Genomic DNA, 9,869 nt, shown 5'->3' with positions numbered 1-9,869 from the left:
ACACACACACACACATTGATACAGTTCTTTTATTCTGTTCACATTATCTATCAGAAATAAATTCACACCCACACGCTGAGGGTTGTGTCAAAAAAAACAAAAGCTCGGTGGTGACTCACATGATAGATGAAATGGCCTAAAACGCAATGCAACAACAACCTGTTAGTAAGTCATGAACTTACTGATAGTAATAAACTGATAGTAACTTAGCAAGTCATACCTTTGACCCGCCAACCCAGTGATGTCATGTTGGCGTCAGATAGCACTGCACGTGCTCTAAAAACAGAAGCTTAAAAGACTGATTGTTTTAAATCTAGCTTCACAAACAGAGTTAAATCTGTGAAAGGTTTTCGGAGTAGGGCTCTATGTTGTAAATTAGCCCAATTACATGTTGTGTTTCATGTCCACTTTAATGGAAAACTGAACTAATAACACTTACACAAACCGTGACTGACCAGATTTTAGCGTCGGACCTGTGGCTCTTAAACATTCACTAAACCCACTGTTTGCTGGGAGGAGCCAAACTGGTCATTTTCAGCGAGACTCTATGGCAACACCCGTAAAGCTAAAAGAAAGATGTGTCACTCTGTCTTCTTTCCTGTAACTTTAGCCATTTAAAAGCGGGTTTCTGTAGTCTGCAGAACACGAGTGGGCATTCTTCAACCATCAGATGTTGTTGGCTTCGTATTCGGGTTAGGGACATGTGAACTCCTTGAGTAGAAAAACACAAGATAGCAAAAAGATGAACTGGTGGTAGAAACGCTCACTAGTGTGCCGCAGAGAATCACTGCCTGCTCTTAATCTTCTGTAATCTAGACGAGCTTCGATACCGGCGTCCCCTTGAACGCCGGTATCGAAGTTTATGAACTTGAGTCAGTTTGAGTTGTAATGCCTGTGTTTGAGGACAAGATTGAATAAAGAGAGGGGTTTCAGTGAGTTACTGAATGCTGTCGGGGCTGGACAGTAACAGGGATTCAACACGGAAGTCTAACGCAACGCAGCTGACCGCCCTCAAGAAGCTAATTCACAAAGCTAGCCAACAATGTAGCAGGATATGTGTTACAGTGTGTTGCGGCATGGTTTGACAATCATTAATGGTGTAGTGACGTCCTAAATGCTGGTAGTTGTAATAAGACTGCTTGATATTTTCTGTGCAGCTGCATAAAACGGCAAAATCGTCCGGTTTTGCTGAGTGTTTGTGTGCTTGTCTGGTGTATGTTTTGAGAAACTTTTCTCACATTTTATTCAAACCGCTGCTGCACTGTAAACGATCATTTCTCAAGCCGCTGTTTGCTGCTTTGTGCCGGTGCTGCTCTCTTTTTCTGATAATCAGCATGGGAATCAACGTGGCTGTGGGCTGCATCGTGTCATACGTCCTCCTGGATGTTGTCACCACCACTGTCCTGTACGCACATGGATCACAGCTGAGCACCTTCGCAGAGGATGCCCTCAACTTTAACATCCTCCAGTCTGCATTGGACATCTGGGGGACAGTGCTGCTCCGAGCCTCCCTCCTGCTGGGAGCCTCTTTAGGGGTGACATGGAACAAGGTGGACGGCCCGCAGAGGGTTGCTAAATCCACCAGCCTTATTCTTCTCATCTGTCAGATCGTCATCACCTATACACTGGCCAAGCTGCTGATGCTGACTGAGGTGAGGACTTTGAGCATCAGTCACCAGCCCTGGCTCTTGAGCCTGATATGTTGGACTTGTACCTCTTCTCTGGGAGTAATGCTGCTCTGGAGGTGGCTGGGGAAGGAGCCCAATTCTGAGAGCAGCAGTAGTGGTGACAGCAGCAGCAGTAGTGGTAGACGAGCAAGGGGCCATGAGGACACTGAAAAGCTGATGGAGACAGTTGGCGAGGAGGAGCAGGAGTTGGGCTCTGAGAGGAAGAAGGAGAAGGACAGCAGCTCAGGGGCCACACTGGGACGCCTGCTGAGCTACTGCAAAAAGGATGCTGAGCTGCTCTCTGTTGCTGTCCTCTTCCTCATCATTGCTGCTGTGTGTGAGTGTCCTTAATGTCACATTATTTACTGCTGTCTGTTATAAAGGATTTAGACACACTGCCTGAATGCAACTGACACAACAGTGAGTCTGCAGGTTCTGACTACGCTATTCATGCCACATTACACAACACTTTCAGCTTTTTAATTGCAGATTGCAAGAATGAAAATAAAGGAGCTGGAAATGGTATATTTGGTGAATGCTAATAAATGTCTACACCTACATTAATAGGTCAAAGTCATACTAAGTAACTCTAAGGCTCATTATTGTTTGTAACAGTGGGCTGAATGCCAGAGCCTCCAACAGCACTCACTGTTTTATCAGTTTCATCAAATCTTTAATTTATGGAATATCATTAAATATACACACATTTCATTTAAAACATTTTTGAAGTTTGCTCATTTTCTTTGAAGTACAATATAGGTAAATGGCCTGTATTTACATAGCGCCTTACTAGGCCCTAAGGACCCCAAAGCGCTTTACATATCCAGTCATTCACCCATTCACACACACTGGTGATGGCAAGCTACATCGTAGCCACAGCCACCCTGGGGCGCACTGACAGAGGTGAGGCTGCCAGACACTGGTGCCACCGGGCCCTCTGACCACCACCAGTAGGCAACGGGTGAAGTGTCTTGCCCAAGGACACAACGACCGAGACTGTCCAAGCTGGGGCTCGAACCGGCAACATTCCGATTACAAGGCGAACTCCCAACTCTTGAGCCACGATCGCCCCAATATAGTATGATATAGGTATTTCCTTTACTCTTCTAGCAAATTCCTACATCTAAACTATGCATTTGTCCATCCATCCATTGGTTTTGTGCTGCTTAAAAAGCGATTACAGGGGCAACAGTCTGAGCAGAGACGCCTAGAACTCACTTTCCTCCACCTCAGCCTCCAGCTCTTCCACAAGGATATCCCAAACCAGCAGAGAGACATAATTTGTTCAGCATGTCCTTGGTGCACCCAGGGATCTCTTTCTTGTTGCAAAAATAAGAAACACTTCATATTAGAGATGTTCAGGAGGCATCTTAACTAATCTCCCCTTGCCTGAAAACAAACGCCCTCACTATGAATGTACAGTGACCTTATTTTTCACTCAGATTTAGAATTGAATAAAAAAATAATAATTTTGATGCTCAAGTTGTCACAAAGCACTTATAAATGGATCATCAATTGTACTTAGACCAGGGGTGTCCTGTGGGTTTTAGATGTGTCCTTGATCCAACACAGCTGATTTAAATGGCTAAACTGCCTCCTCAACATGTCTTGAAGTTCTCCAGAGGCCTGGTAATGAACTAATCATTTGATTCAGGTGTGTTGACCCAGGGTGAGATCTAAAACCTGCAGGACACTGGCCCTTGAGGCCTGGAGTTGGACACTCCTGACTTAGACTTAAAAAAAAGCATGTAGTCCTAACATTACGTAATAATGACTCTTTGCTTTCAGGTGAGACCTTCATACCGTACTACTATGGGAAAGTCATAGACAGCATGGTGGTTCACCAAAGCATGGAGTATTTTGCCAAACCTGTGATCATACTTGCAGTACTCGCCTTAGCTAGGTGAGCATCTGCAATTGTAGGTTTTTATTTTTGTTGTCTTTACATTTTGTTGTAAATTACACAGAGGAATGCATTGTGCTTATATAGTCAGATGCCAAACCACAGAACTGCTTCATGGCAGCCTTTTCTCTCTCCTCAGTTCACTTGCAATCGGAGTACGAGAAGGTGTCTTCACCCTGATGTTTGCGAGATTAAACATTCGTCTCAGGAACCATCTTTTCCGAACCTTGATGAGGCAGGAAATTGCCTTTTTTGATGACAATCACACAGGTGATGTTGAACGCGAGTTCCTGTGCACACATCTCTCCCTTCGTATGATCTGTTCTAATGTTATTCCACGCCTGTGTCACCCTGCAGGTGACATCCTTTCACGTCTGTCTGCTGACACCACCCAGGTGAGCGACCTCATCTCCCAGAACGTCAACGTCTTCCTGGAGAACGTTGTTAAGGGCGTTGGCTTCTTCATCTTCATGTGTGGCATGTCCGGGAAGCTCACACTGGTGACCATCATGGGATTCCCTTTCATCGGTCTGATCTCAAAACTTTATGGTGAATACTACAAGGTAAAGTAGTTTTGTCTGAATGTTAATTTCTTCGTATTTTGCTTCCAAGAAGTCAGATATTATTGTAATTTTTTAAAGTGGTCTTGAGAAATAGTTATTACAGTAAATATATTGCCAGGTGCAGCAGGGCGTGGTCGGCGGTGCCGCTTCAGGGAAGGTGGACGCAGCTGCGCGGCATCACAATCACACCTCGCCAGCTTAAAATCTTTGCTCTACCTGCTGTTTGTTGTCGTTGTAGAAGTGTTCAGCTGCAAGCTGTGTATGTAATGTGACAGCAACCGGTAAATAAAAGAATAAAGATGCTGGAAAGCATGTTCATGTCGTGTGAGGATTCGTTTTTACGAAGAAAGCTACAGTTAATCATTCAGAGAGAGTATAGTGTAACTGTATTCTTGTCAAAACAGTAACTTTGTGATTGTCTACTTGTGACACATCTGGGGGACATGTGTAGATTGTAAATAGAAAAGAATCTCTGACACTATTCCCAGACAGGCTCTCTACTATTTACGATTAGATAACTTTTATATTTTCTTCTGTTCTTTCCAGAATCTGGCCAAAAAGGTGCAAACAACCCTCGCAGAGGCCAATAAAGTTGCAGAAGAAACCATCTCAGCCATGAGGACGGTGCGGAGCTTTGCCAACGAGAATGGAGAGGCCGACTCCTATTACGCCAAACTCTTAGTCATGTTCCAGTTCAACAAAAAACAAGCCCTGGCCTACGCTTGCTACATGTTTTCCAGTTGTGTAAGTATCTGCAGTTACCCTTTACATAATTCATCTGCATTGTTTATTTAGTGGTCTCTGTTTTTACCTTACAGCAAGGGATTTTTGTGTGTTTTCCAGGTCTCACAGCTTGCTCTCGAGCTGGCTATCCTCTACTATGGAGGCCACCTTGTGATTACTAATCAGATGAGTAGCGGCACCTTGGTATCTTTTTTCCTATACATGCTCAAGCTCGGCGAATGTCTTGAGGTATATCATCTATCATTCTCCACAGGTCGTTTGTTTTCTGTTCTGAAGACACGGCAATGAATCCATGTTGTCTTCACTTTGCAGAGCATTGCATCAGTGTACACGGGCCTCATGCAAGGAGTTGGAGCTGCTGAGAAGGTTTTTGAGTATCTGGATAGGAAACCCGAACACCCCTCTGATGGCACAGAGGCTCCGGAGACATGCGCCGGTCTGGTTGAATTTAAAGACGTCACGTTTGCCTACCCGACACGCCCTGAAACTGATATTCTCAAGGTTTGTCCTCAGGGATCCTGAACACCTGAAGAAATTATTCACAAGTGGTCTGTTTGACTCATGGTGGTAGAGATGAGGGCAGTTTACTAGAAGATTGCAACAATATAACCAACTAAATGAGGGTGAAGTTAGGATACGGTTGACATTATGTCTGCTTAGTTTGAAATGGGTCTTTTTGCAGGGGGTGTCATTCCTCCTGCGTCCCGGAGAAGTGACTGCCCTTGTGGGACCTTCAGGCAGTGGGAAGAGCTCCTGTGTGAGTCTTCTGGAAAATTTCTACCTTCCTCAGCAAGGCCAGGTGCTGCTGGATGGAAAGCCTGTTCAAAGCTTTCAGCATGACTACCTCCACTCCAAGGTTAGTCAGTGTATAAGACATTTTTATGTGTAATCTTTGTATAATATCTGGGGACTTGGGTCAGTTTTACTTTTTCACATGTAGAACACAGCAGGAACTAAACTAAGCAGGAGGCCTGGCTCTGATTCAGTGTTCAGGAGGCTATAAACATGCTAACAGTAAATGCACTATTGTGCACATTGGCACAATCCAACATCACAAGAACTTTTGTTGAGTAGTTGTCTGAAAATCTCCCGAAAAGAGCAAAACTGCCAATGTGTTTGTCCATCTCTATGTTTTCTGATTTTTCCTGCCCTGTGTCAGGTTCTGCTGGCAATGATAAAAACTAGTTTAAAAAAAGAAACAAATTAAAAAAAGGTAAAAAAAAAAAAAAACTACCATTACCATACCATACTTTGTATACAAATACACCCCTTGGCTTGTTAGTCTTCAGCATGCAGTAATTTCTATTCTTTATTGTGTGTCTGCAGGTGGCTCTTGTAGGTCAAGAGCCTGTGCTGTTTGCCCGCACAGTTGAGGAGAACATTACCTATGGCCTGACTGATGTCCCCAGGGAGGCAGTGCTGCAGGCTGCCACCAAGGCTAATGCTCATGATTTTATTACCACTCTTCCTCAAGGCTATGAAACAAGTAATCATTAAATCTGTTCATTTGTAAATCAGCTTTTTATGTGCTCTATAATGGAGATGCTTATTAAGCTGGGACCTCAAGAGGAAAAGTCACATTTAACATTGGTCCCTGGCAGATTTGTTTTACTATACAGAGTTTTACTGTACATTGCAAAGCTGCTTGCAGAGGCATCAGAAACTATAGGTTGGCTGATACAGCTTAAGTAGCATGCACCATTTGAGATCTGCCAATAGGATGTGTGGAAAAGTAAGAAGTGACCATGAGATAGTATGGCTGACACTGAGATCAGCTGATTTGCCAGCCTGACTTTAGGGTCTGCTTAAATCTAACACAGTGCTCAGATTTAAATGCACAATATCACAGCCATACAAAAAAATAGAGCTATGTTCTGTGATAAAGAAATGGAGATGTGTTTGATAAGATTAAATGATGTATTTGACTGACTTTCACCTTACTGTTTTCTTGAGGTGTTGGCGAGAAGGGCACACAGTTGTCAGGGGGACAGAAACAAAGGGTTGCCATTGCAAGAGCTCTCATCCGCAACCCTCGTGTTCTCATCCTGGATGAGGCCACTAGCGCTCTGGATGCAGAAAGTGAACACATTGTAAGTGTTATCAAAGCCAGAGGAGAGCTTTGGTACAGCAGCTGTTACCAAGCAGACATGCAGCATATTTGCATTATGGAATAATATAGAGGTGTTGATGTATCTGCTGAATTCACTACAGGTTCAACAGGCTCTGAACAATGTCCTGCGGGACCACACCGTGTTGGTGATCGCCCATCGGCTCAGCACAGTGGAGAAGGCAGACAACATTATTGTAATTGACAGGGGCCACGTGGCAGAACAGGGAGCTCACAGTGAGCTGATGGCCAGCGGCGGACTCTACTCTAAGCTGGTTCAGAGGCAGGTCCTGGGCATCGAGACCGGGGAGGAGGACCTACACTCACCACAAAACGCCAGCTGGAAGTCAGGTGGAGGACAGCAGTGGAGAGGACGAAGCAGCAGCGGCAGCCTGAGCGAGTCTGAGTGTAGTGTGCGTTACTGAGAACGACCTGCAGTGTGTAGATGTGGCACTGGACTGTAATTAAGTTAAAAATACTTAAATCTGCATTTGGGTTTGTAATCTGTTGGACAAAGAAAAGTTTTGTAGTGTTTCACCTACACACCACCACAGTGGATTTTAAATTCGTCAATATGAGACTGATGTGCAGACTTTTAGCTTTAATTCAGGGGGTTTCATTGGCAAAACTTTGCCATTAACAGATTGATGGTTGCATTATGGGGATTGTTTTAATGTAATTATTTTAAATGTTTTTAAAAGAAAGAAAGAATTCTGTCATCATGCACTTTAATTGTTTTGCTGTCTCTCTGAAAGGTTAGTTTGGGTTTTGCAGCCTTGATGGCCTCCCTCACTTGCACTGACCTCTGTTTGGGTTCATATTTAAAATTACAGTGAAAAGCTATAAAATACACAATCAAAACTTTAAATCAATTTCAGATATTACATTGGTAATGAAATAGCAAGGGAACGGGCCTCAGCTGGCCATGAAAGTGCTTGTACAGCTACAGGGACAAAAAAATGACAAAAATTGTATGTCTCCAACAAATTATGGACCTATCTGTTTCCGAACATAGAAAACAGGGTGAAGACAAATAAAACTTGAATGGATTGCCTGTTTGGCTATTATATTAGCTTTAAGGAAAATGTGTTGCTGTTGATGTGCTACAAGAGAGGCGTGATTGTATTTTGTGTTTTTGCTTACCTCCACATTACACTCCAGCCATAATTATTATTTTGTTGAAACTTCCTCAGGATTTAGTTCTGCTGTTGTATTGTTTACGCTGTAGCAGGCATGGAGATGCTAGCTTGTTTTTACTGTGTGGAGTAGGTGGTATTATTAGTAAAAAGAAAAGACAGGTGTCTTTGTCTGGAATAGTGTGCAATAAGAATATTATATGATTGAAAATGAATAGCACTACAGAAACATACTGCAATTGTATTTAACACTGACAATGAAAAGTAAATGTAGCTAAATAAAGTATTCCTTTATTTTTGCAGACATGTTCTTATATATGTATGTATATATGGCAAGTGAATATATTCTGTATATGATGGTAAAATCCCTTTTTAAATGGCAATAATGGATCATGAAATATGAATCTTACACTCTGTTGATCTACGCTGTGTCTGTTGTAATACTGGTAAAACATCCCAAATAAAATTCTGAATTATATTTATGTTGCTTCAATGACAGCGAGTACAACTCAAATAACATTTATTTATAGACTGAAAATGACTGAAACCTTAGTAACTAACCAATATGCAAATGTTATAGCAAAAATTGGCTAGTAACCATAAAGTCCATAAAACTGTCAATTAGCTGTTTCTTCTGTGTTGCTCTATCAAAATAAGGCTTCAGGAATCTATGATGGATATTTTACACTATAGTACGATTATAAAAACAATTGTCATTTAGCCCTGGCCACAAACTGTCATCCACTGGGCTCAGGCCACCTGTTTGCTTTTACACAAGCGCCATCTAGTGTTGTTGTCACGGTCACGCATTTTAAATAAAGACTACTTGAGAATCTTTAAGTCATTAGCAATAAAACTCTCTCTATAAAAACTGTGTTAAATGCATATTTCCTGATTAAAACCGAATTTCTTTTTTTCTTTTTAAAAGATGAATGATTTGCAAATCATCAAAGCCTTTCATTTAAAATTGTACAAAAACAAATTTTCTACAAGCATGTGTAAAGTTAAAATTGGCCAATGTACATTAAACTAAGTAGATTAACTGACAAAGGTTCAGTAACATGATCTGATATAAACAGAGCATTCCAAATCTTCCTCCCTGCTTAGTAAAGAGAACTGTGGGCAGATAGTTTGCTATTTAAGAATATTGTTGCTCAACGCAAAGTTAAAAGAGTTTGAGGATTTCTGTACCAACATTTTTTTGTGTGTGTAAATGATAGAGATTGCATCCTCAATACTAAAAAGAAGAGAAATCATATAATTCTAAATAGGTTTTTGTTTTTTGTTTTATTTATGAAAAACCCTTATTTCATTAAGATACTGCCAAAACACTTTCCTTATGTATTACAGCAACATGGCTTTTAAACAAATGGGCGCAGGTTCTACTCTGGCCTGCCTGCAGTCCAGAACTGTCACCCACTGGAAATATTTGGCCTACTGTTACCTGACAAAGCATTCAGGAGCTGCAGAGCAGCTGAAATCTAATATCAAGTTTTCAAACTACAGCAATTGGTCTTTTCAGTTCCCAAAAGCTTGTAGAGTGTTGTTAAAAGCAAACCATGATGCCACATATGGGAAGCATACTCCTGTTCTCACATTAAAAAAATATCTTGATATTCAACTATATACACTATATATAGATTACAATATATAGAGTGTAAAGATTTACATACCCTGTCCATCTCCTGTACCATTTTTGGTTACACTATATGTCAATAGAAAATTGTATTTTTTAGTCAGTATAAGCTT

The 9,869-nt window shown here is 41.8% G+C and overlaps 1 protein-coding gene across 1 annotated transcript; it reads left to right on the top strand.

Annotated features, from left to right (window-relative positions):
* The first annotated feature begins 845 nt into the window (after positions 1 to 845).
* LOC134639501 (ABC-type oligopeptide transporter ABCB9-like) lies at positions 846 to 8,574 on the top strand. Its single transcript, XM_063490723.1, has 11 exons — positions 846 to 2,004; positions 3,456 to 3,570; positions 3,710 to 3,840; positions 3,928 to 4,133; positions 4,680 to 4,877; positions 4,977 to 5,105; positions 5,190 to 5,378; positions 5,560 to 5,733; positions 6,204 to 6,363; positions 6,831 to 6,967; positions 7,089 to 8,574. Exons 1-11 carry the CDS (start codon positions 1,335 to 1,337, stop codon positions 7,407 to 7,409), a joined length of 2,430 nt encoding a protein of 809 aa, XP_063346793.1. The 5' UTR covers positions 846 to 1,334; the 3' UTR covers positions 7,410 to 8,574.
* Positions 8,575 to 9,869: the final 1,295 nt, after the last annotated feature.

Source organism: Pelmatolapia mariae, linkage group LG12 (genome assembly GCF_036321145.2).
Source record: "Pelmatolapia mariae isolate MD_Pm_ZW linkage group LG12, Pm_UMD_F_2, whole genome shotgun sequence".
Classification (NCBI taxonomy): domain Eukaryota; kingdom Metazoa; phylum Chordata; class Actinopteri; order Cichliformes; family Cichlidae; genus Pelmatolapia; species Pelmatolapia mariae.
Note: the sequence above shows the minus strand (reverse complement) of the source record. Positions and strands in the feature narration are given on the sequence as shown.